At 42.9% G+C, this 27999-nt stretch overlaps 1 protein-coding gene across 4 annotated transcripts in view; it reads right to left on the reverse strand.

The window, feature by feature from the left end:
- Positions 1 to 27999, reverse strand: part of LOC137634912 (uncharacterized) — a 135771-nt gene that overhangs the window by 93956 nt on the left and 13816 nt on the right. For all 4 annotated transcript variants that reach the window (XM_068367459.1, XM_068367462.1, XM_068367458.1 and 1 more), the window contains one exon: positions 13249 to 13378. In XM_068367459.1, the coding sequence (XP_068223560.1) occupies positions 13249 to 13378 (130 nt within the window). The remainder of the gene's footprint in view (positions 1 to 13248; positions 13379 to 27999) is intronic.

Consider the following 27999-nt stretch of genomic DNA (forward strand, 5'->3'; position numbering starts at 1 on the left):
AAAGGAAAAAACATAAGCGTAAGGGAAATACAGGATGCTTTAATCAGAGATGAGTACCAAAAAACAATTATAAGGGTATCTTAAATATGAACATAAATCCACTTGGTAGACAATTGACAAATAAGGTAGGTATAATAATGCCGTGAGTGATAATATATACAGATACTCAGGAGTTTTAAAAATTTACAAATATAATACCAGTATTCAGGTGCGAGACCAACGAATACAATAGGGTATAAATGAGGCAGGTAAGAGGGAGAGATAAAGAGACAAGGCATTAACCTGTGAGTTACCTGGGAGTAACTACGCTCCCTGCAGCTACTGTAGAAAATTTTAGGGCTTCCAAATGTTTAAGGTAGTGTTTCTTGAACACTGACGGTGATTTCCACCCTGTATACCTGGAAAGGTCCGTAAAATTCATGTGGTGAAAAAAGTTCACCGAAGTAGCAACCGCTCTGATATCATGTGCAAGAGGAAAAGAGTCAGGGCTAGCTTGTTTAATAAAATACAAAATTTGTTGCCTGATCCCTTTAATAGTAATGGTACCGCCTTGTTCTCTAACGAATAGAGGCCCCGAGGAGTTAGAGGAGGTCCGGGATAAATAAGATCTAAGAGTAGTAACAGGGCACAGAGACGGGTCTTGCGTGAGGGGAACAATTTTCCAGGAGGACCATCTGTTCTGAGGGTCTTCGTTCTTAGCCAAAAAGAATTTGTTAGGTGAAAGAAGGACCTCTCCCGAAGGCAGGAACTCAATATGACCCGGGTCTCTCGACAAAGCTGCCAGTTCAGAAATTCTTGCCCCGGAAGCCAAGCTCACCAGGAAAAGTGTTTTCCTGAGAAGGGGAATGTAATCACAAGAACTGTTAAGGGTATCAGAAGCCAATTTGAGTACATCATTAAGGAACCAGGTCACCGGGGTAGGACGAGTAACCGGTTTCAGTCTGGCACAGGCTTTCGGAATTGAAGCTAACAAAGAGTCGGTTAAGTCTATGTTAAAACCCACTAGGAAGATCTTTTTCAAAGCAGATTTAATAGTGGTGATAGTATTGGCTGCCAGACCTGATTCTAATAAAGATCTAAAGAAAGTGACTGTAAGGTTCACGTTCATACAGTTCACGTCTGAGTCTATCAAAATTTTGCCAACTTTTTAACTGCAGAGTCATACTGGCGGATGGTGGAATCCCGTTTATCCGATTCTAGGAACAGGGTGTTTTGAGGATCAATATTGGCACCATGCATGGCCGCAAACTTCATAAAGTCCATAAAGTTAGGGCGCTCTGAATGTTTGAGAAAGCGTACACAACGCGTGTTTGTACTATCTGAGACAGAACTGGATTGGGTATCGGGTGAGGGTATAGTCTCAACTCTCGCAGGAGAGGATACCAGTTGCTCTTGGGCCAGTTGGGTGCGACCAAGGCTACTTGTCCCTTGAAGGATCTCAGCTTGTCTAGAACTTTCAGCAAAAGATTCACCGGGGGAAAGAGATAAATCTTTTCCCAGATGTCCCAATTCTGAGACATGGCGTCTGTGGCGTAAGCCTGAGGGTCTAGATTGGGAGCCACATATACTCTCAATTTGTGGTTGGACTCCGTGGCGAAGAGGTCCACTTGGAGACCGGGAACCTGAGAGAGAATCCACCGAAATGACTTTAGATCGAGTGACCATTCCGATTCTAGAGGGGAGGTCCGGGACAGGGCGTCTGCCACTACATTCCGGACTCCCGCCAGGTGGACAGCTGAAAGATGCCAACGGTTCAAGGCTGCTAGGGAGAATATGGCTACTAGAACATGGTTCAGAGGCCCTGACTTTGACCCGCCTCTGTTGAGGCAGCGGACCACCACTTCGCTGTCGAGGACCAGACGAAGGTGTTGTCTCTTGGGAAGAGCGAGACGTTTCAGGGTTAGAAGAACTGCCATGGCCTCCAGCACATTGATGTGAAATTGGCGGAACAAGGGGGACCAAAGACCTTGAACTTTCCTGAGCTGAGAATAGCCGCCCCAACCTGATAAGGATGCGTCCGTGTGAATGATTAACTTCGGAGGCGGAAATCGAAGGGGAACTGACTTTGACAGACTGTTTGCTCTTGTCCAAGGAAGAAGTCTTTCCCGTAGAATGGGAGGAAGGCGGACTTTCCTGTCCCGGAGCTTCCGGTTCGCCCTCGAACGCCAGACACGATTGATATCTTTCAATTTTGCCTTCAGAAGAAGATCCGTCACTGAGGCAAACTGAAGGGACCCCAGAATCCTCTCTTGGAGTCGTCTGGAACTTACTTTGTCTTTGAGAAAGCGTTTGGTGTTCATTGCAATCTCTAACCTCTTGGGTTTGGGAAGACACAGAGTATGAGATATAAGATCCCATTGCAGGCCGAGCCATTGGAACTTCGATTTTGGAAGAAGACGGGACTTCTTGAAGTTGATCTGGAAGCCTAGAGATTGAAGATAATGGATGACTTTGTGAGTGGCTTTTAGGCAATTTTGGGAGGTGTCTGACCAAATGAGCCAGTCGTCCAGATAGGCTACTACTTGAATCCCTTGATTTCTGAGTTCCTGAACAGCAACTTCTGCTAACTTTGTGAAGATCCTTGGGGCGATGTTGAGCCCGAAAGGCATCACCTTGAAGGAGTAACTTTTGTCCCCTAAGCGAAAGCCTAGATACGGACGGAAGTGTCTCGCTATCGGGACGTGATAATAGGCGTCTGTAAGATCGATAGAGGTGGTGACGGCCCCACGGGGAAGTAAGGTCCGCACCTGCGAGACGGTAAGCATTCGAAACTTGTCGCATTGAATGGACAAGTTGAGAAGGGATAGGTCTAGAATCACTCTTCTCTTGTCTGAATCCTTCTTCGGGACACTGAACAGCCGACCTTGAAACTTCAGGTGTTTCGTTTCTTGTATGGCGTTCTTTTGTAAAAGATCCTGGACAAATTCGACCAGGTCCGGATTGGAATGTTAATGAAATTTGTTCGGAGGAGGAGGTCCTTGAATCCAACTCCACCCCAGTCCCTTGGAGATGATACTGAAAGCCCAGGGACTGAACCTCCATTTGTTGCGGAAGGCATAGAGCCTCCCCCCTACCTGCTGCACCTCAGTATTGGTTTGAGGAGTTGCCTCCACGTCCGCCTCGGAAGTTCTTCCCCCTGTGAAAGGCTCTTCCCCTGCCTTTGTTCTGGTTAGAACCACGGTGGTAGCCTCTACCTCTACCATAACTCTGGGAAGAGCTATGAGCCTCATAAGACTGGTTAAAGGCAGGAGAAGTGGCGGAGGCACCGGAAAGCTGGCTCTTAGGGAGCAGAACGGTGACATAGTCGTCCGAAGGAGCCTGAGAGGTGGAAGGCTGTGCAGGGGCAACAGGAGATGGGGGAAGAGGCAGCCGGAAATTGGACGAACCACTCTGCTGTTGCCTGAACTGGGTGGAGGTATATGGACGGAGCTTCTTCCTACCCCGGGCTTGGTAATTTGCAGGGTCATATTTACGTTTAGGAGTCAAACCCCAACGGGCTTTAAGGCTCTGGTTGACTCTAGTGGCCTCCGCCAAGACTTCCTCTACAAGAACCTCAGGGAAGAGATTTGGACCCCAACAGGAGGACCGGATAAGCTTATTAGGTTCATGCCTAATAGTCGCCTCTGCCAGGACATGTTTGCGACACCTGCGTTTAGCAGTAGCGAAGTCATACAGGTCATAGTATAATGACTGCAACGTAGCCTTGTTGAGAGACTTAAAAATACTCTCAGTATCGTAAGTCAAGGCTATCGACTCCGTGGAAGTGGCCAAGTTCAGAGTACGGCCAACGCGTAGGCGGGAATCATACTCCTGTTTAATGAGGGATTCCGGGAGACGGGGAAGCCGCTCACTAAACATTACTGAAGCACAGTCTGCTGCTAGCTTGCCAGAGGTAAAGGTGGTATGGACGTTGTCCCAACACTCAATGCCTGAAGGAAGAAGGAGGGAGATTGGATCCACCTCTCGGATGGGAGGCAAGGGCTTCTCCTCCAGAGCATATTGGAAGGCAAGCTCTGCTACCTTATTGACACATGGAGTCACGGTGTTTTTGTCCATTAAGAACATTGTGAAGGAGCTCTTATAAGGCGTCAACATGGTGTTGGTGCAGCCGATGTCATTCAGGAATCTGGCCCACACAGATTGGGCTTGCTCCTTAGGGAAGATGACTGTCTCTTTGGGAACCTTGTCTAACCGAACCAAAGCTTCCTCGGTAAGCCTGGCATAACCATGAAATGGAAATACCAGACCAGGAGGAAAGAATTCAAAGTCCTCTAGGGGACGAGTGCCAAGACCCTCCAAAGTTAACATTCCGTCTGAGAACGGGGAATGAAGAGCCATACGCCAAGGGTTATTCTTGGCAAACGGCGGGAGCTTAGAGGCATCCGGGATGAGAGAGCTTTGGACTCGCTCCGGAGCACCTTGCTCTAATGCCCCAAGTCTCTGACCGATGTTAGAGAACATCGTGTCCATCTTAGACTGCATCTCTGATACCAACTTAGCCTGCATCTCCGACACGATGCGAAGCATGGCTGATTCGGAAAGGCCCGGGCTAGCAGCAGGAGTGGCGGAATGAACTCCCGGGTCGCGAGACTTAGAGGAGGAGCCAGAAGCCTTAGATGACAGGTTTGTATTCTGCTTAGAACCATGAGAAGCCTTATGAGGCTTACGAGCTTTAGGTAAGGTTCTAGACTTATTCTTGGGGGGAACCGAGTGTGATCGTTGGGACGAATCACGGTCCCCAGAAAAACCATGAAAGGAAGAGCGATCAGATGAAGAAGAAAGAGAGGGGCTGAGGATAGGAATCTCAGCGCCGGAAACACCTGCCTCACTTACCACCCTACCTGTATCTGGATCATCCAATAACATGGGTTCCACGTCAAGGTTCATGGAGGCAACATTGTCTTCTAGATCTCCGGGGGCGTCCGACGAATCCTGCTCTGGATCAATGAACCCCGCTATGGTGGCATCAATGTGGGCAATGATGGGAGCTGCAACATGCCTAGCCACAGCGGCTGAAGACTTGGCGTTGGGGTAAATCAAGGAACAGTAGTCCTCGGAGAGGACGTACGGCCGCTTGGACTTCACGTTCCGGGCAAAACCACCAACCCACACTTTCAGTGTGGCCCGAGCCGCAGACTTTTGCTCCGGGGATGCCTGAAATAATAGTGGGAATTAAAAAGGGAAGACTCCCAGTGGTCCTTCAAGACCATAGATATCTTACTAAATAGTGTATGTATGCCAAAAAAGGTAAGATAAATAAGAAGGCAACATAGCCAACGGGACTCACCGAGTCAGATCCAAGGGTGGTAACGAGGTCAAAACAGACCACACAGTTATCCGGGTGCCATACCACGACATCCTCCAGCTGCACTCCGCAGAGGGCGTGAGACCGACAGACGGTATGGCCGCAGGGCTGATGTAGAACAGCTGCACAGGCCGTCGTCTGACAATGCACCATCTATAAAAAGAATAGTATATGAGAAACTGTAATTCTCTTAAGTAGGGGCGGGTCCGGAGGACCCGGGCCTAACATAAGCCTAACACAAGATTAGAGCTTAACTGTAATATTCTTAAGTAGGGGCGGGTCCAGAGGACCCGGGCCTAAACATAAGTCTAGCTTAAGACTAAAGTATAGCCATCCATTCCGGTCGAGCCGGGAGCATAAAAAAGGATGCAACAACAAAAAATTAAGACACATGGTGTCTGATTTCCCGGGGCGAGGCTAAGCCCCGGGCCGGGAAATAAAAGTATCCAAAACCAATTCGTATAGGAACTCCGGGATAGTGATCTGTCATATAATCATTATATATAATCATAGGAACTGTTATAAATTAATAGGGGGGCGGAACTGTAGATAAGAACCGCCAACCGAATCCAGAGGGTTTCATATAACATAAACCAGTGTGATAAGTGAATATAAAATAGGGTGCACCGGGATCCAACTCTGTTGACCGGTGGCCAACCAGACTAGACAGAGACGAACCCGCCGGGACACCCGGAGGACAAAGTCCATAAACACTGAACTACCCCCTCTAAAAGGAGGGAAGGCAACGGTCCCCTAGGGGAGGGGGGGAGAGAAGCCTAGCCGCCCACCTAGCGAGAGGGGGAGCATGGGGGAGGATCACGTGATACGGAGCAGCAGGGCTACCAACTGACGATCCCCAACCAGACAGATCAAACGGAGTAATAGCACAATATTCATTATAATAGTGATAGCGTTGATAATATAAAATAAACACATAAAAATTTTTTGGGCAAGGCATGCAACATAATAATTAAATCACAAAAGACACACCTGATGGCTTGAAAAATAACATTGCCGCCTAGCAACGAAGGTCGGCAGCCATAACGATACGTAAATGATATCGGCCCAAAAAGTGAACCACGAGGGTTCTAAACGCTAAATAATGAATATCCACAATAACAAATAAAATTTAATAATAAAAATAATAAAAATAATACATATAGTAACACCGCGAGTGAAACTAAAAGCTCTCAAAACAGGAGTACCAACTGTAAGTGGAATCAAGCAAGATCGATATGAACGAAGAGAATAAACTCCTATAATTCAAATATTAAACGATCTAGGTTGCTCAAAACACAGCAAAACCAAGCTTGGTACTTAACTTAGACGGTGTCTCCTGGGAAACCGACGAAGAAGCCATAATCCAATGAAAATAAGTGGAAAAACGAGAGCACAACAAAAAAGCGGGTTACAACACAAGACGTGCTAAAAGGAGTTGGGTTCTGAGCGGATGCAGTGTTAGTAGTACCGAGTGAGGTTGAACGGCTCTCCTCTATTGGGGTTTCTGTCGTGGATGAATCTAAATAGTGCGGGACCTCTGGATTATACGCCCAATTTTATACCGACACCAATAGGTGAGCGAGCTAGTTAACCTAGCACTCCTTTACAATTTTTCTCTGGTATATTTAGCAGTAAATTACCTAAGAATAAGTGCTAAATGGAGCTTATTCACTGGGCGGCACAAGTTAAAACCCAGAAATGATAACAAAAACAATATGTACAGAAATACTGTATATATAAAAAGTGATCGATACAACCTATAGATTAAATATAAATGGTTGGATAAAATTAGTCAATATGGAAGAGCCGAATCACCATGCAAGGCTAAGTACCCTCCGGGATAACCAATTCAACTGAAGGGAGAACTGTGAGAATGGTTTTGAAAATGAATACTTGTGAGGAAGATATAAAACCGATAAGGAAAAGACAACCTCTTGATAAACCACCCAGAATCAATGACCCTTCAGAATAAAGCATGCCCACCACACCATTTAAAAAAAAAAGGCAGAAGATAAATAAGATAGAATAGTGTGCCTGAGTGTACCCTCAAGCAAGAGAACTCTACCCCAAAACAGTGGAAGATCATGGTATAGACGCTGTGGCACAACCCAAGAAAAAACAGACTAATTATGCTTCTTAAAAGCAAATTTGTTATCAAGAATAACACCTAAGATTCTAAGAGTCATATGGTTGAAGAAACATTGTCAATGCTGAGATCTGGATGTTACGGAGCAACTGTCTTCGACCTACTTACAATCATACTTTTAGTTTTATTAAGGTTTAACTTCATGCCCTATAATTTGCACCATGCACTAATTTTAGCTAGATCTCTATCAAGGGATTCGGCAACCCCATAACTACAATCAGATGGAATTGAAACAAAGACAGTAGCATTAGCTGCATATGAAACAAGCTTGTTTTTTAGGCCAAACCACATGTGTATATACAGTAGTATGAAAAGTAATGGAACAAGCAAATTACCCTCAGGAACACCAGACACCACACTCATTTGGTGCCCATCAACAAGAACTCTTGCCATCTATTACTTAAAAATTCAGTAATGATGCTGAAAAAAGATCCACCTATTTCAAAGTCAAAGGCAGAACTAAAATTAATGCCAATCATACAAACTTCCTGACCACAATCAAGGAATTTCTGTGCAGCATTGGAAATTTTAAGAAGGGCATCACATCACATGCTCCGAGTCCTTTACACAAGCCATATTGCAAACAAGGGAAGAGATATCTGTTATTACCTTCAGTATACCTATTTAGATGTTTTGCTAAGACATTCAAAAACTTTAAATAATATGAGTTATGGAAATTGAGCAGTAATCAGCTACCACAAACACATCTACATAATGGAGTAAGATTACCAATTCTCCACCAAGTGCTAAATGAACTTCTTGTTAACTCACAGAAAATATCATATAACTTAGGAGCTAAAAAATCAGAAGTCTTTATAATAAACTAGGGAAAATACCATTTGGGTCTACACCTCCAAAAGCATCAAGAGTTTCAATTTCATGGGACCGAAAAGATGTTTGTGAACTTATATACCTTAAGTATAATTTACTTTGTCCTGCTTAAGTCTTGTGTGATGGTGGATCAGTGAATTAATTGCTGCATTGCGTATGTAAGTTACTAAGAATAGGGTGTTAGTGATAAAAAGTGTATCTGTATGTAGTACAGTTCTTAGACTTCTCTTAGTAAAGTATTAATTTTCCATCTTAGGGATGCTGGTCAATTATATTATTTTCTAATTATACGATCTTAAGTTGTTTTCTTTAGTGTAACTAAATATTTTTTCCCATTCTGTATTCCATTTCCCTCATTTAACCTGTCATTTGGTCAAGTAAATTGTCATTTGTATACTGTAATTGCAAATGTAAGATTTTCACAGAAAAAGATTTTACCTGAAGATTTAAATTGCTTGTTGGGTCCCCTTGCCAAGGACCAAACTAAAGGGCAATGCCTAGTGTTTATATTACTTTGATTTTTTTTTTCATTAACCATTGCAAGACTAAACCAATGAGGTCATGTAGCAGGAGCTGGGTCAGTACGTCCAACAAGCACTCTGTGTGCTACACCCACTGTTTCCTTCAGAGGTCCCAGCTCTTCGAAGGGATTCAGCCAAGTCTGTGGGGTCAGATGTAAGTAAAGGCCCAGCCCCTGCTCCAAGGACCCGATCAGTAACACTTCCAACCTATTCCCGGAAAGAGCCTGGGCATAAACAGCTTTTTCGCTTACCCCAACCTTGTTTCTACAGTGGGAAGAGGGGAGGGGAGGGAAAGAGAAACGCTGATGCCAGCGTTCTCCCTTCATCATTGCTGAGTGGGCAAGAGGCCAAATCAAGGACAGTCAGTTCATACCCTTTCAATACCGTTGGCTCCCCTTATCTCAGTTATCGATTGAGTTCTCATCCAATCCTCAAACAATACTGAGCAGAAAGAAGTGGATGGGATGTTGGAGAAGAATGTGCTTGAGGTCGTTTGAGACTCCAGGCTCCTACAGGAGTCAACTGGGGGCTGCAGATAGGTCATCAACCTCTATCCTCTGAACAAGTTTGTTCAACAAACAAAGATCTGGATGGGAACAGTAGTCTGTGCTGTCTTCCATGAGAAGGGAAGGCTTAATGCCTTCAGTAGATCTAAAGGACACATACTTTCAAGTACCTGTGCATCAGCTAATGATGTGTTATGTACGAAATCATCTTGGCAAACTAGGACACACCCTATACATCCTGACTTTCATTTCCCATAGAGTTGCATGATTCTTTGGATTCATCTACAGTACACTACCTATTTTCTTTTAACATGGGCTTTATTATTTAATGTGCTATACAGTAAAATGACTTTATTTTCATTTATCAATTTACTGTTCTAATTTTAAGGTTTGAAAATGCTTATCTTTCCCACAAAAATAATTAAATTCTTAAAAAATATAAATATGTATCGGCATGTAACAAGCCGCACTATTATAATGTAAGTTTTTCATATGGATTTACATTTAATAAATTAAACAAGTTGCAATGTACTGAGGGCGCGATAGTGAGACGTGATATGGCAAAGGAATACTATGTATGAAAAAACACCAAGAAAGTGTACAGTACTTATTCTGTGAAGGACTTGAGACAACAACAAAAGTAACTTATATACTACAGCTGACCTATTTATTCTTTGATCACCATAAGCCTTGTCTTTTACAGGGTTTATTCATACAAATGGAGCTCCTGCCATGACTGACAAAAAATGTGAATCCGTTGCTTACATCAAGCAAAAAGCTCCATATGTGCTCAGCACACACTGTATTCTACATCTCCAAGCTCTGGCATCAAAAACATTTCCAAAGAAATTTTGCGATATGAATGGAACGATTATGCGAAGTCAAATTTATTTGTAGATGTGGATTGAATCATCGGCTATTTCAAACATTACACAATGTGACTGAAGAATACAATATCTTATTGTAGAACACAGGCACTTTTGCAGTCTTTGCAGTGTTTTTGTACCTATAGTAGAAATGCTGGATGAAATTCTCATGACTGTATTCTCAAGCATCAGCAATGCCCCTATGCAAATCATTTTAAAGATGAACATTGTAATGTTAACATGAGATAAGGGATTGATATTTGTAGCCTCATGATTTGAACTTTTTAATGCAAGGAAGTGATTTGGACATTAATCTAGACAAAAAAAATTTAGTCAAGTTTACAAGGAAATTGCCTATCTGGAGTCAATATGTTGAGAGCGAAAACCCAGCATACTTTCAAATCCTTGACAATATCCTTATTAGAGTTGGTAAAACATTGCCTCTCAAAATAGTTCAAGAAGTTAAGAATCACTTGGTAGTCTCAGTAGAAATTCTGAGGATCTTAGCCCTGAATCTGCCCAGATCCAAAACCTTTTCTCACCTGATGTATCAAGAATGAGACTGATTCCTCAAAGAAGTATTTCAGTGACCTCCTCAAAGAAGTATTTCAGTGACCTTGAAAAAGATCCAAGAAAGAAATCTGGTTTTGAAAGGGCTGTAATGGATGTTCATTTTTGGCAAGATCAAATTGCAGCTCATCCAAATTTGGCAGTAAGAGGAATGAATGTTTTGGTTACCTTCATAGCTATGTATCTCCAAGAGACTGGGTTCTCTGTATTAGGATATTCAAGATTAATCAGGATAAATAAACATGATGTATTAAATAAAAAATGCAGGTAGCTTTACAGGATACTTTACTCTGAATTCATGTTTCAAATGCAAAATTTCAGCAGCAAATATCTCACTAGATTGTTTACTTCTTTTGTATAATTATTGTTACAGAACTCTATTGTAAGCAAAGTTGCTGATTTACAATATGAAACAGGTGAATCAAAGTTATATTGTAAAATAGTTGTAGCTGTTTCTATATTTGTCATTTTTCCTTTTCTAATTTTACTTTTTGTAAATAATTATGATACAGTACAATTATAACGGCTTGCTATTTTTTCCATGTTCTCCTCTTACTTATCTATAACTTAAGTACATTCAAACTAATAACATCCTTGAGGTCATACTATCAACTAACAGAACAGGTGCTGATGATTATTTCAATATTCAAGTGAAGGGGTATGGGACTACAGTGTTGTGAATAATATCTTAAAGGGATGTTTATTAAGTATGTTTCAAGAGCTTAAAATCATTACAGTGATATGGGCAGAAATAGTATTAATATTTATAATTATCATCATCAAGATCTTGACATGCAATTGCTCAGACATATAAAAAATATCAGTAATGTAAAATAATTGTGATTTCTGATGAATCTACTGCAATACATGGAAATCTAATGTGCAGAGTTTTTTATCATGAAGGAAGAAAGCTATGGCAATGTAGGAAAAATCAGGATATGTGAAGTTTAGAAAGGAAGTGTCATCATTTGAAATGTGTCTCCATTCCAATTATATTTTATGTTGGTAAATAGTGGTTTCTTAGTGAAAATGTTTTTATTAAGTGAATAGGAATATATTTAGTTACCTCCTCTACTGTAATATTATGAAAACATGAAGTCCTATTACAACTATTTTTAAGAGAAACATTTTGGGAACGAGGTTTTGTTAGGTATCATGTGACACATATATAATACAGACCCAAGGGGGATTTATATAAAGAGAGCTGTGTATGGAAAGAGATACTTCTAGACAGTCTACACGAAGTCCAAAATCATTGAATGATACCTCTATTTTCTAATATGCCTCTGATCTCAAGATTAATTATTGTGCTTGAAACATTAAAGTGCTAATATAACTGTCTAAGTCTAGTACCATTTTTTAGTTTGAATTGCTGATGGGGACTAAAGTGTCTAAGCATGGTATCCTCCATTGTTTAAATTGCTTTACAGGTATAGAAACAAAGTATTAAGAACTCTGTATAATCAATGTTTTGTCATTCAGTCTATTATTAAGGCTAAACTTTTGCGTAAACTGCTGTTAACGATACTATGTGTGTAATAATCTGTTGATCGAAACCAATTGCATAATTTGGACCTGTGGTCTTCCTGTAGCAGTACCTGATCGTCTTTTATATTTCTTTAATTGAAATCAGTACTGTATTTTTGAGAGTTCTCCTGATTTAGAACGGGTGAGTGTGGATCAAGATGTAAAATTTAGATTATGTAAAATACGTAAAGCTTGATATCGCTTTATTGCACTAAGTGATAACTTTCTTAAAAGTGTATATTCTCTTTAGATATGTAATAAAATCACATTTTTGTAAGCCATCAGTATTATTCAATCTTTTTACTTTTTTATAACTGTTACCACCTTGAATCTGGTCATTATTACTCTTAAATCTATTTAAGTTTTATACTTAAATAATGTAATTTTAAGTTAGACCATTTCAGACAACTGATTATTCAGATTGATTTTCTGAACACCATAACAAAAAAAATCTAACATACTGTATATTAGGCAATCCACTCGGTGTCTGGAATCGTCAAAAGTTTAAAATCACTACCATAAAGAATGTGGAAAAACATTTTGCTATGACCAAAGAATGAAAGTAAATTTAAGCAGTAATAATAGACAGACCTTTCTACATATTAAAAGTATGGGGGAGATATCTCCCATTGTCAAGATAAACAAGGTCTTCTTAGGAAGTTCCTAGACACCCCTTCCTTTGTATGATGGTGAGAAGTTCTAGTAAGGCTAGAGTTTGTTCTTTATGTACATAATAAAAGCTCAGAAGTATTTTGAATCTTAGTCAAAATTATTAACATATACAGTAATACAGTACTGTATTATAAATGCTAAATTAGAAATTAACCATCTAAGCTGAATTTTCATAAAGGGTGGTACTAATTTGTCTAAAAACTTTCACTACCTGAATTCAATACCTTTAAAGTAATTTATGAGCTTCAGTTATATAAAGTATTAACCCATTTCAAAATGAAAAAAAAAACTAATGCAAACTTACCAACACCTGTAGTCTCACTAAGGGTGGATGTTTTCCTTTCTGTATTCTCCAAAGACTTTTCAAGTACCATGGGTTCATCCTCTGACTGCAATGCCCACACAACAACAAACTGTTCAGATGCAACATCAACCTGCAAAATACAGAACGTATGTTACTTGAAAAAAATCACCCAGTAGCTATCATTGAAATATTAAATTGACAAATTTTCAAAAGTAACCTGTATCTTTTCATTTATACAAACCTGTGTCCTTTACAAAGGAGAATGATATCAGCGAAGCTCAAATATGGCAATTAAAAATTATAACAATGTGTCAACAACCAGCTGGTAGTTACCTGCTGGTAGCAGGGAGGTAACTGGCTCATTGATAAACTACTTTGATATTGTAAAGTTAGGAAAAACACAAATTACTTTTCAAAAAATTGTCATTCATTCCTACACAAATATAAACTATCGTCCTTTACATGAGACTCATCCTTAGGTGGGATGAAATACCCTTTCCAACTGGCTGGAAAACATAACCTGGGATACTTAGAATTTATGCATCTTGGATGCTGAAAGAGTTATCAGTGGCCTAGCAATAACAGCAAGTCCACGGCCCACGCTTCAAGGGTTGCTCTGAGCTAAAAATGATATTTTAATTATAAAATAAATTTTTGAATATACTTACCCGGTGAATATATAGCTGCAACTCTGTTGCTCGACAGACAAACTCTACGGAAAAAACTCGCCAGCGATCGCTACACAGGTTGCGGGTGTGCCCAACAGCGCCATCTGTCGACCAGATACCCAGCTCTTATGTAAACAAAGACTCAATTTTCTCCTCGTCCCACTGCGTCTCTATTGGGGAGGAAGGGAGGGTCATTTAATTTATATATTCACCGGGTAAGTATATTCAAAAATTTATTTTATAATTAAAATATCATTTTTAGATATTTAACTTAGCCGGTGAATATATAGCTGATTCACACCCAGGATGGTGGGTAGAGACCAGTAATATATGTTTACATTATATGAGCTAAGAGTTTTTTATTTCATTTTAGAAGTTATCAAAATAACAAAAACAAAATAAATAGGTACCTGGTAAGGAAGTCGACTTGAACAATTACTCTGCCTTTTAAGTAAGTCTTCCTTACGGAGCCTCGCGATCCTCTTAGGATGCTGATCGACCCCTAGGAGCTGAAGTATCAAGGGTTGCAACCCATACAACAGGACCTCATCAAACCCCTAATCTAGGCGCTCTCAAGAAATGACTTTGACCACCCGCCAAATCAACCAGGATGCGAAAGGCTTCTTAGCCTTCCGGACAACCCATAAAAACAACATTAAAAACATTTCAAGAGAAAGATTAAAAGGGTATGGAATTAGGGAATTGTAGTGGTTGAGCCCTCACCCACTACTGCACTCGCTGCTACGAATGGTCCCAGTGTGTAGCAGTCCTCGTAAAGAGACTGGACATCCTTTAGATAAAAAGACGCAAACACTGACTTGCTTCTCCAATAGGTTGCGTCCATTATACTTCGCAGAGATCTATTTTGCTTAAAGGCCACGGAAGTTGCAACAGCTCTAACTTCGTGCGTCTTCACCTTAAGCAAAGCTTGGTCTTCCTCACTCAGATGTGAATGAGCTTCTCGTATTAACAGTCTGATAAAGTAGGATAAAGCATTCTTTGACATAGGCAAAGATGGTTTCTTAACTGAACACCATAAAGCTTCAGATTGGCCTCGTAAAGGTTTAGTACGCTTTAAATAGAACTTAAGAGCTCTAACAGGGCATAAGACTCTTTCTAGTTCATTGCCTACAATCTCCGATAAGCTGGGAATATCGAAAGGTTTAGGCCAAGGCCGAGAAGGCAGCTCATTTTTGGCTAGAAAACCAAGTTGCAGCGAACAAGTGGCTTTTTCCGACGAAAATCCGATGTTCTTGCTGAAGGCATGAATCTCACTGACTCTTTTAGCCGAGGCTAAGCATACCAGGAAAAGAGTCTTAAGAGTGAGATCTTTCAGGGAGGCTGATTGTAACGGCTCAAACCTGTCTGACATGAGGAATGTTAGTACCACGTCTAAATTCCATCCAGGGGTAGCCAAACGACACTCCTTGGTGGTCTCAAAAGACTTAAGGAGGTCTTGCAGATCTTTATGTTTGGAAAGATCTAAGCCTCTATGCCGGAAGACCGATGCCAACATGCTTCTGTAGCCCTTAATAGTGGGAGCTGAAAGGGATCGTCCTTTTCTCAGGTATAAGAGAAAATCAGCTATTTGAGCTACAGAGGTACTGGTCGAGGATACAGAAACTGACTTGCACCAGTCTCGGAAGACTTCCCACTTCGATTGGTAGACTCTAATGGAAGACGCTCTCCTTGCTCTAGCAATCGCACTGGCTGCCTCCTTCGAAAAGCCTCCAGCTCTCGAGAGTCTTTCGATAGTCTGAAGGCAGTCAGACAAAGAGCGTGGAGGCTTTGGAGTACCTTCTTTACGTGTGGCTGACGTAGAAGGTCTACCCTTAGAGGAAGACTTCTGGGAACGTCTACTAACCATCGAAGTATCTCGGTGAACCATTCTCTCGCGGGCCAGAGGGAAGCAACTAACGTCATCCTTGTCCCTTCGTGAGAGGCGAACTTCTGCAGTACCTTGTTGACAATCTTGAACGGTGGGAATGCGTAGAGATCCAGATGTGACCAATCTAGGAGGAAAGCATCTATATGTATTGCTGCTGAGTCCGGGACTGGAGAGCAATAGATTGGAAGCCTCTTGGTCAGCGAGGTTGCAAAGAGATCTATGGATGGTTTACCCCAAGTGGCCCAAAGTCTCTTGCACACATCCTTGTGGAGGGTCCATTCGGTTGGAATTACTTGCCCTTTCCGACTGAGAAAATCTGCTATGACGTTCAAGTCGCCTTGGATGAACCTCGTTACTAGGGAGATGTCTTGACCTTTTGACCAGATGAGCAGGTCCCTTGCGATCTCGTACAACGTCAGTGAGTAGGTACGTCCTTGTTTGGAGATGTACGACAAGGCCGTGGTGTTGTCTGAGTTTACTTCCACCACTTTGCCTCGAAGGAGAGACTTGAAGCTTTTCAAGGCCAGATGTACTGCCAACAGCTCCTTGCAGTTGATATGCATGCTCCTCTGACTCGAGTTCCACAGTCCTGAGCATTTCCGACCGTCTAGTGTCGCGCCCCAGCCCACGTCCGATGCGTCCGAGAAGAGAACGTGGTGGGGAGTCTGAACAGCCAGGGGAAGACCCTCTCTTAGGTTGATATTGTCCTTCCACCAAGTCAGACAAGACTTTATCTTTTCGGAAATCGGGATCGAGACCGCTTCTAGCGTCTTGTCCTCTTTCCAGTGAAAAGCTAGATGGTATTGAAGAGGACGGAGGTGTAGTCTTCCTAGTGACACAAATTGTTCCACGGATGACAGCGTCCCTACCAGACTCATCCACAGCCTGACTGAGCAGCGTTCCTTCTTCAGCATCTTCTGGATGGATAGCAGGGCTTGATCTATTCTGGGGGCTGATCGTCTTGTTGTTCAGCAACGTCCTCATCAGAGGGTTCCTCATCCGAAAACTGATGAGGAAACGGCAACGGAGTGGGCAACGTCTGGCTCGCTGAGTCCGGTCGCACTGGTGCATGCGTGACGGAGCCGGACGCAACATCATGGAACTGCTGCACAGTCAGTGAACTGTCAACAACCATGGGTGCGCGAGGAAGCACAGCGTCCACCCGAGACTGTCTAGACCGTCTGGGTTGTGCAGTCAACACCATACCGGGTTGCTTAGGTTGACGCACTGCGTCAAAACAAGTCACCTCTGCTGGTTGTTGAACGTCCTGAACGTCAACAACCACCTCCGAGCGTCGCTTAACGTCAACGTGCGGCTGGCAACCAACACTGGGTCGCATCGGTGGAGGAACCACCTCAACTGGCAGACGCGAGAAGGTTACCTCAGCGTCAACAGGACGCACAACCGACCGGTTGGAAGGTTGTTGGCCAGAAGGTTTGGCAGCAACCTTCTCCGCATTAAAGTCCTCTATCAAGGACGCAAGCTTGGACTGCATGTCTTGCAGCAAAGCCCATTTAGGGTCTACGGGAGCAGGAGCGGCAACAGACGGGGTTAGCGACTGAGGCGGGTACCGCTTTCCATCCCTGAAAGCCTTGTTTATGCATGACATAATTGTACAGCAAAACTTCAAAGGCTCGAAAACAGCTGTGAAGTTGACCTGTAAAAAACTTGGAGCGTCTCCTGGCCAGGCGCCAGGGAGAGTCTATGAGATTTGAGAAGTCTATCTGGGCAGAGGCATGAACTCCCAAGCCGAGAACTTCTCTCATGTCAAATCAGACTCTCGCTCTATAAGCCAGTTTAAAAGAAGGGAAAGCAAAGGCTGTATCCCCCAAACTCCTCCTGGTGATAAACCAGTCGCCTAGCCAACGTAAAGCTCTCTAGGAGAGCGAGAGAGCACTAGCTTAAAAACAACAGCTTCGAAGTAGCTAGGCCTAGTGTAAGCTCTGACGTTTAGGCGAACGAGGAGCAGCAGTTACAAAAAGATCCGGACAAAGATCCTTAAAAAAAATCATCATGATTTAATTAAAGTCCATAGAGGGCTAAGCAGCTGTAGGCTCCTCTCCATCTGACAGAGTCCTCAAGGGAATATCAGTAGGAGGGGGAACAGCAACTTCCTCATCTACCGGAACCTTGTCCGATAAAAGCTGAGTCTCAAGCAAGGAAGAGACCTACCGTGGTGGCAATGCTTTACAAGCAGAGTCCACACTCACTGGTGCATTAGTAGCGGACCAGGACGCAACGTCATGTAACTGCTTGACAGTCTGTGAACTGTCAACAACTGAACTGTCAACCACAACAGGTGCGTGAAGACGCACAGCGTCCACTCGAGACTGCTTTGACTGCCTAGACTGAGCAGTCAAAACAACTCTAGAATGCGGAGGTTGACGCACAGCGTCAAAACAAGTCAACTCCGATTGTTAGCGAACGTCTTGAACGTCAACAGGAGCATCAGCAAGTGGCCTAACGTCCAAATGCGGCTGAAAATCCACACGAGACCGCATCGAGTGTGGTTCTAAACAACCTGACTGACGTGACTTAGCTACGCCAACGTCAACAGGAAGCACAAAGGAACGTTAGGTTTGCTGAAAGCCAGGATATCGATGAGATAAACGGCTAGACTCAACGGACTAATCGGCAGAATAGTCTTCCATAAGGGAGGCAAGCATATTCTGCATGTCTTGCCATACAACCCATTAAGGATCAACGGAAATGGTTGTGGTAAGAGACGAGGGTAACGTCTGTGACCGCAACACTTTGCCAACAAAAAAGACTCTCGGAGTCTGTGTTACGCTTTTGTTAGGCGGCGAGCAGTTATCCGATGACTGCATAGGGTCAGAGCTGTCCTAATGGCTGTAACCAGGACGCTGGACCTGTCCTGAAAGGACTGACTTGCTTAAGGGCTTCGAAACCTTGTGACAGGTTTCTTATGCGAAAAGCCTTCGGATGACGAGGAGAAAAAACGTCTCTCTCGTCTTATGGTAGGGGAGATCTTGGTAAGATACACCCGATACCATAGAGGGAAACGTCTGTTCGTTGATCAAGGCCTCTCGAACCCATAAGTCGTTCGACATTACTTCTCCCCTGGGCTTGGGAGCTTGCAAGAGGTCCCGGACTAGGTGAACGACAGGCACGAACAGACGAACCCTCGGACGCAACACTGTAACACTTTGCGCAAAATCACTTTATCACTTCGATTTTCTGTTTTGCACTTATTTCACTGAAATCGAAACTTTTACTGATTTCTACCTGAAACACGCAATTCTACCCTTCATTAAAAGGTAGTAATTGCGAAATCAGTCGTATAATGCAAGCTCATTAATACCAGCAAAAAACAGAAAACATATTTTAAGATAAAAATTTCAGTAGCTGGGGAAGAGACTAAACACTAGTTCCTTCAAAACTACGTTTTCAATCTCTAACCGCACATAGCCTGGGGACAAGAATAAAAACTAAAAACGTTTTATCCTTTCTCCCCGTACAGAGACTAAGGATGAGAGCAACTCGAGAACAACGTTACCCGCTTGAACGGAACGTTTTCTCTCCTCTCTCTCCCTCCGTCTCTATCTCTCTCTCTCTTTCTCTCTTGATTTCGCACCTAAGAGAAGAGCCCAATTACATTTCGTCAAAAAAAAAAAAAACATGTTATTTGACCAAAGGAAAAAAACTGAAAGGTTTTTCAATTAAAAAGTTCCTTTAAAATAGAATTTAAAACATTTAAGCTTAGAAAGAATGAACAAAACGTCAGAATCGATTTACTCTTTCTGCAAAGTGAAACCGTGATACACTCTCTCTCTATCGTAACGATAGAGCGCATGTTGAACGTCCTGAACGTCAACAACTGCGTAGCATAAATAAACTAAACGTTAGTTCATCTTTGAAAAAGGTACGAAGACTATTCAAAGAAATTCTTTCATCAAATATTTCATTTAAAAAGTTTTAAATCCTTAGCTCTTTAAAAGCTATTTATGATATAAAGGGCTCAACGTTGATTAACTTCGGTTTCCAAGTTAGGACCGCCTACTCTCAGGAAAGGTCGCATATAAACAAAACATTAAAATTTATTTTTTATGTTTATTATAAATGGAAAGTTAATCGAAGAGGAAAATCTATAATTAATTTATAACGTGATAAGATAATTACTATAAGCCTAAACACACTTCCGTCTAAGGGAAGGGTCGGCCATTTAAAAGTGAAAGAAAGTCCATACTCTCTTTATCACCAAAATTAAATCTATCCAAAACGAGTTCAAGGTTTAAGATGAAGATAAAACACCTGCACTGCGAAAGCTCAAACCAGAATATAGTACTTCACCAAATATGATGGGAAAAACTCCAGGTTTCAACAGCGAGTAAAGTACGTCTTGTCAACAAGTCGACAGAGAGAAAATTGAGTCTTTGTTTACATAAGAGCTGGGTATCTGGTCGACAGATGGCGCTGTTGGGCACACCCGCAACCTGTGTAGCGATCGCTGGCGAGTTTTTTCCGTAGAGTTTGTCTGTCGAGCAACAGAGTTGCAGCTATATATTCACCGGCTAAGTTAAATATTTAAAAACCTCTGTTATAGACCTGGCATATATGTATGTAATGGGCTTGCCTGAATCATGTTATATGGTATACACATATGGTTATGGGTTTGCCTGGTTACATCACACTCCCCTTCATAAGTGTGGGAAAAAGACTCCCGTACCTAAGTACAGAATAGCCACTTGCTGAGTGGCTATATATACAGGTATATAAATACATATACAGTATATATATATATATATATATATATATATATATATATATATATATATATATATATATATATATATATATATATATATATATATATATATATATATATATTGGTAATAACTTTATATTATAGGTATTATATAACATGAGTACCGAATCGTGATGGCTATGAATTTATTGACTAAGTTTGATTTTTCAATAGCTTACTATGGACTTTCCTGTAAAAGACTAGAACAAGAAATCCACAGCACGAACTTGATGCTTAAAGGTCGATTCTCCTTTATCATTGCAGTATCAGTGACTTGTATGTTCTGTGTAGATGACATCCTTGACACTTCAGAGACGTATATACACGCATATCTGTCGTATTCTGCACAGTATGAAATCAGAGATTTCCAATGTGGCAAAGTTTTCAGACGTGAAGTTAGCAATGTTTGTCATAATTTTTTATAAAGAGGAAAAGGCTGAGTAGGGTGTATGATGTGAAGAAAAGAAAGTGGATGCATGAGGCTGGATTTCCTATAAGGCAATTTCCATGTGTGGACACTTTCTGATTTCTTAGCCTAAAAGATGCACCTACTAAAAAAGATTCACCCCATTGTAACATGGGAATCAAAACAGATTAAAGAATGTTAATACAATTACTGTATTATACAAAAAGGTCTTGGTAAGTCCACCTAAAGTGGGGCCAGCCAATCAGACTTAGAGCAAGATGTGACTTGTAACAAATGAAAAAAAAATTGGGGCATACCACACACACACATATATATATATATATATATATATATATATATATATATATATATATATATATATATATATATATATATATGTACATATATATATATATATAATTATACAGTATATTATTATTAATAGTTGGAAAAGCAGGATGCTATAAGCCCAGGGGCTCCAACAGACAAAATAGCTCAGTGAGGAAAGGAAACAATGAATAATAAAATATTTTAAGAAGAGCAACAATATTAAAATAAATATCACTTTATAACTATAAAAAACATTAACAAAACAAGAGGAAGAGAAATAAGATATAAGATAGAACAGTGTGCCCGAGTGTACCCTCAAGCAAGAGAACTCTAACCCAAGACAGTGGAAGAACGTGGTACAGAGGCTATGGCACTACCCAAGATAAGAGAACAATGGTTTGATTTTGGAGTATCCTTCTAGAGCAGCTGCTTACCATCTAAAGTGGGGTCTAGCCAGACTTAGAGCAAGATCCAACTTGTAACAAAAAAAAAAAAAAAAATTGGGGCATACCACATGCTCATACATATGAGTATATGTATAATGATACAGTATATATATATATATATATATATATATATATATATATATATATATATATATATATATATATATATATATATATATATATATATATATATATATATATATATATATATATATATAAGGGATTTTGACGTAGGAAAAATCTATTTCTGGGCGAGGGACCTGTGCCGCCCAGTGAATAAGCTCCATTTAGCACTTATTCTTAGGTAATTTACTGCTAAATATACCAGAGAAAAAATGTAAAGGAGTGCTAGGTTAACTAGCTCGCTCACCTATTGGTGTCGGTATAAAATTGGGCGTATAATCCAGAGGTCCCGCACTATTTAGATTCATCCACGACAGAAACCCCAATAGAGGAGAGCCGTTCAACCTCACTCGGTACTACTAACACTGCATCTGCTCAGAACCCAACTCCTTAGCACCCAAAGTTTGGGGACTCCAAGGGAGAGGAGCTGGGAGGGTTCACTGGGCGGCACAGGTCCCTCGCCCAGAAATAGATTTTTCCTACGTCAAAATCCCTTTTCTGGGCTCGAACCTGTGCCGCCCAGTGAATCTATACAAGAGAAAATGTCACCAAACTTGCAAAATAAAGGAAAAAACATAAGCGTAAGGGAAATACAGGATGCTTTAATCAGAGATGAGTACCAAAAAACAATTATAAGGGTATCTTAAATATGAACATAAATCCACTTGGTAGACAATTGACAAATAAGGTAGGTATAATAATGCCGTGAGTGATAATATATACAGATACTCAGGAGTTTTGAAAATTTACAAATATAATAACAGTATTCAGGTGCGAGACCAACGAATACAATAGGGTATAAATGAGGCAAGTAAGAGGGAGAGATAAAGAGACAAGGCATTAACCTGTGAGTTACCTGGGAGTAACTACGCTCCCTGCAGCTACTGTAGAAAATTTTAGGGCTTCCAAATGTTTAAGGTAGTGTTTCTTGAACACTGACGGTGATTTCCACCCTGTATACCTAGAAAGGTCCGTAAAATTCATGTGGTGAAAAAAGTTCACCGAAGTAGCAACCGCTCTGATATCATGTGCAAGAGGAAAAGAGTCAGGGTTAGCTTGTTTAATAAAATACAAGATTTGTTGCCTGATCCCTTTAATAGTAATGGTACCGCCTTGTTCTCTAACGAATAGAGGCCCCGAGGAATTAGAGGAGGTCCGGGATAAATAAGACCTAAGAGTAGTAACAGGGCACAGAGACGGGTCTTGCGTGAGGGGAACAATTTTCCAGGAGGACCATCTGTTCTGAGGGTCTTCGTTCTTAGCCAAAAAGAATTTGTTAGGTGAAAGAAGGACCTCTCCCGAAGGCAGGAACTCAATATGACCCGGGTCTCATGACAAGGCTGCCAGTTCAGAAATTCTTGCCCCGGAAGCCAAGCTCACCAGGAAAAGTGTTTTCCTGAGAAGGGGAATGTAATCGCAAGAACTGTTAAGGGTATCAGAAGCCAATTTGAGTACATCATTAAGGAACCAGGTCACCGGGGTAGGACGAGTAACCGGTTTCAGTCTGGCACAGGCTTTCGGAATTGAAGCTAACAAAGAGTCGGTTAAGTCTATGTTAAAACCCACTAGGAAGATCTTTTTCAAAGCAGATTTAATAGTGGTGATAGTATTGGCTGCCAGACCCGATTCTAATAAAGATCTAAAGAAAGTGACTGTAAGGTTCAAGTTCATACAGTTCACGTCTGAGTCTATCAAAAATTTTGCCAACTTTTTAACTGCAGAGTCATACTGGCGGATGGTGGAATCCCGTTTATCCGATTCTAGGAACAGGGTGTTTTGAGGATCAATATTGGCACCATGCATGGCCGCAAACTTCATAAAGTCCATAAAGTTAGGGCGCTCTGAATGTTTGAGAAAGCGTACACAACGCGTGTTTGTACTATCTGAGACAGAACTGGATTGGGTATCGGGTGAGGGTATAGTCTCAACTCTCGCAGGAGAGGATACCAGTTGCTCTTGGGCCAGTTGGGTGCGACCAAGGCTACTTGTCCCTTGAAGGATCTCAGCTTGTCTAGAACTTTCAGCAAAAGATTCACCGGGGGAAAGAGATAAATCTTTTCCCAGATGTCCCAATTCTGAGACATGGCGTCTGTGGCGTAAGCCTGAGGGTCTAGATTGGGAGCCACATATACTCTCAATTTGTGGTTGGACTCCGTGGCGAAGAGGTCCACTTGGAGACCGGGAACCTGAGAGAGAATCCACCGAAATGACTTTAGATCGAGTGACCATTCCGATTCTAGAGGGGAGGTCCGGGACAGGGCGTCTGCCACTACATTCCGGACTCCCGCCAGGTGGACAGCTGAAAGATGCCAACGGTTCAAGGCTGCTAGGGAGAATATGGCTACTAGAACATGGTTCAGAGGCCCTGACTTTGACCCGCCTCTGTTGAGGCAGCGGACCACCACTTCGCTGTCGAGGACCAGACGAAGGTGTTGTCTCTTGGGAAGAGCGAGACGTTTCAGGGTTAGAAGAACTGCCATGGCCTCCAGCACATTGATGTGAAATTTGCGGAACAAGGGGGACCAAAGACCTTGAACTTTCCTGAGCTGAGAATAGCCGCCCCAACCTGATAAGGATGCGTCCGTGTGAATGATTAACTTCGGAGGCGGAAATCGAAGGGGAACTGACTTTGACAGACTGTTTGCTCTTGTCCAAGGAAGAAGTCTTTCCCGTAGAATGGGAGGAAGGCGGACTTTCCTGTCCCGGAGCTTCCGGTTCGCCCTCGAACGCCAGACACGATTGATATCTTTCAATTTTGCCTTCAGAAGAAGATCCGTCACTGAGGCAAACTGAAGGGACCCCAGAATCCTCTCTTGGAGTTGTCTGGAACTTACTTTGTCTTTGAGAAAGCGTTTGGTGTTCCTTGCAATCTCTAACCTCTTGGGTTTGGGAAGACACAGAGTATGAGATATAAGATCCCATTGCAGGCCGAACCATTGGAACTTCGATTTTGGAAGAAGACGGGACTTCTTGAAGTTGATCTGGAAGCCTAGAGATTGAAGATAATGGATGACTTTGTGAGTGGCTTTTAGGCAATTTTGGGAGGTGTCTGACCAAATGAGCCAGTCGTCCAGATAGGCTACTACTTGAATCCCTTGATTTCTGAGTTCCTGAACAGCGACTTCTGCTAACTTTGTGAAGATCCTTGGGGCGATGTTGAGCCCGAAAGGCATCACCTTGAAGGAGTAACTTTTGTCCCCTAAGCGAAAGCCTAGATACGGACGGAAGTGTCTCGCTATCGGGACGTGATAATAGGCGTCTGTAAGATCGATAGAGGTGGTGACGGCCCCACGGGGAAGTAAGGTCCGCACCTGCGAGACGGTAAGCATTCGAAACTTGTCGCATTGAATGGACAAGTTGAGAAGGGATAGGTCTAGAATCACTCTTCTCTTGTCTGAATCCTTCTTCGGGACACTGAACAGCCGACCTTGAAACTTCAGGTGTTTCGTTTCTTGTATGGCGTTCTTTTGTAAAAGATCCTGGACAAATTCGACCAGGTCCGGATTGGAATGTTGATGAAATTTGTTCGGAGGAGGAGGTCCTTGAATCCAACTCCACCCCAGTCCCTTGGAGATGATACTGAAAGCCCAGGGACTGAACCTCCATTTGTTGCGGAAGGCATAGAGCCTCCCCCCTACCTGCTGCACCTCAGTATTGGTTTGAGGAGTTGCCTCCACGTCCGCCTCGGAAGTTCTTCCCCCTGTGAAAGGCTCTTCCCCTGCCTTTGTTCTGGTTAGAACCACGGTGGTAGCCTCTACCTCTACCATAACTCTGGGAAGAGCTATGAGCCTCATAAGACTGGTTAAAGGCAGGAGAAGTGGCGGAGGCACCGGAAAGCTGGCTCTTAGGGAGCAGAACGGTGACATAGTCGTCCGAAGGAGCCTGAGAGGTGGAAGGCTGTGCAGGGGCAACAGGAGATGGGGGAAGAGGCAGCCGGAAATTGGACGAACCACTCTGCTGTTGCCTGAACTGGGTGGAGGTATATGGACGGAGCTTCTTCCTACCCCGGGCTTGGTAATTTGCAGGGTCATATTTACGTTTAGGAGTCAAACCCCAACGGGCTTTAAGGCTCTGGTTGACTCTAGTGGCCTCCGCCAAGACTTCCTCTACAAGAACCTCAGGGAAGAGATTTGGACCCCAACAGGAGGACCGGATAAGCTTATTAGGTTCATGCCTAATAGTCGCCTCTGCCAGGACATGTTTGCGAAACCTGCGTTTAGCAGTAGCGAAGTCATACAGGTCATAGTATAATGACTGCAACGTAGCCTTGTTGAGAGACTTAAAAATACTCTCAGTATCGTAAGTCAAGGCTATCGACTCCGTGGAAGTGGCCAAGTTCAGAGTACGGCCAACGCGTAGGCGGGAATCATACTCCTGTTTAATGAGGGATTCCGGGAGACGGGGAAGCCGCTCACTAAACATTACTGAAGCACAGTCTGCTGCTAGCTTGCCAGAGGTAAAGGTGGTATGGACGTTGTCCCAACACTCAATGCCTGAAGGAAGAAGGAGGGAGATTGGATCCACCTCTCGGATGGGAGGCAAGGGCTTCTCCTCCAGAGCATATTGGAAGGCAAGCTCTGCTACCTTATTGACACATGGAGTCACGGTGTTTTTGTCCATTAAGAACATTGTGAAGGAGCTCTTATAAGGCGTCAACATGGTGTTGGTGCAGCCGATGTAATTCAGGAATCTGGCCCACACAGATTGGGCTTGCTCTTTAGGGAAGATGACTGTCTCTTTGGGGACCTTGTCTAACCGAACCAAAGCTTCCTCGGTAAGCCTGGCATAACCATGAAATGGAAATGCCAGACCAGGAGGAAAGAATTCAAAGTCCTCTAGGGGACGAGTGCCAAGACCCTCCAAAGTTAACATTCCGTCTGAGAACGGGGAATGAAGAGCCATACGCCAAGGGTTATTCTTGGCAAACGGCGGGAGCTTAGAGGCATCCGGGATGAGAGAGCTTTGGACTCGCTCCGGAGCACCTTGCTCTAATGCCCCAAGTCTCTGACCGATGTTAGAGAACATCGTGTCCATCTTAGACTGCATCTCTGATACCAACTTAGCCTGCATCTCCGACACGATGCGAAGCATGGCTGATTCGGAAAGGCCCGGGCTAGCAGCAGGAGTGGCGGAATGAACTCCCGGGTCGCGAGACTTAGAGGAGGAGCCAGAAGCCTTAGATGACAGGTTTGTATTCTGCTTAGAACCATGAGAAGCCTTATGAGGCTTATGAGCTTTAGGTAAGGTTCTAGACTTATTCTTGGGGGGAAACGAGTGTGATCGTTGAGACGAATCACGGTCCCCAGAAAAACCATGAAAGGAAGAGCGATCAGATGAAGAAGAAAGAGAGGGGCTGAGGATAGGAATCTCAGCGCCGGAAACACCTGCCTCACTTACCACCCTACCTGTATCTGGATCATCCAATAACATGGGTTCCACGTCAAGGTTCATGGAGGCAACATTGTCTTCTAGATCTCCGGGGGCGTCCGACGGATCCTGCTCTGGATCAATGAACCCCGCTATGGTGGCATCAATGTGGGCAATGATGGGAGCTGCAACATGCCTAGCCACAGCGGCTGAAGACTTGGCGTTGGGGTAAATCAAGGAACAGTAGTCCTCGGAGAGGACGTACGGCCGCTTGGACTTCACGTTCCGGGCAAAACCACCAACCCACACTTTCAGTGTGGCCCGAGCCGCAGACTTTTGCTCCGGGGATGCCTGAAATAATAGTGGGAATTAAAAAGGGAAGACTCCCAGTGGTCCTTCAAGACCATAGATATCTTACTAAATAGTGTATGTATGCCAAAAAAGGTAAGATAAATAAGAAGGCAACATAGCCAACGGGACTCACCGAGTCAGATCCAAGGGTGGTAACGAGGTCAAAACAGACCACACAGTTATCCGGGTGCCATACCACGACATCCTCCAGCTGCACTCCGCAGAGGGCGTGAGACCGACAGACGGTATGGCCGCAGGGCTGATGTAGAACAGCTGCACAGGCCGTCGTTTGACAATGCACCATCTATAAAAAGAATAGTATATGAGAAACTGTAATTCTCTTAAGTAGGGGCGGGTCCGGAGGACCCGGGCCTAACATAAGCCTAACACAAGATTAGAGCTTAACT

Source organism: Palaemon carinicauda, chromosome 45, assembly GCF_036898095.1.
Source record: "Palaemon carinicauda isolate YSFRI2023 chromosome 45, ASM3689809v2, whole genome shotgun sequence".
NCBI classification, from domain to species: Eukaryota; Metazoa; Arthropoda; class Malacostraca; order Decapoda; family Palaemonidae; genus Palaemon; species Palaemon carinicauda.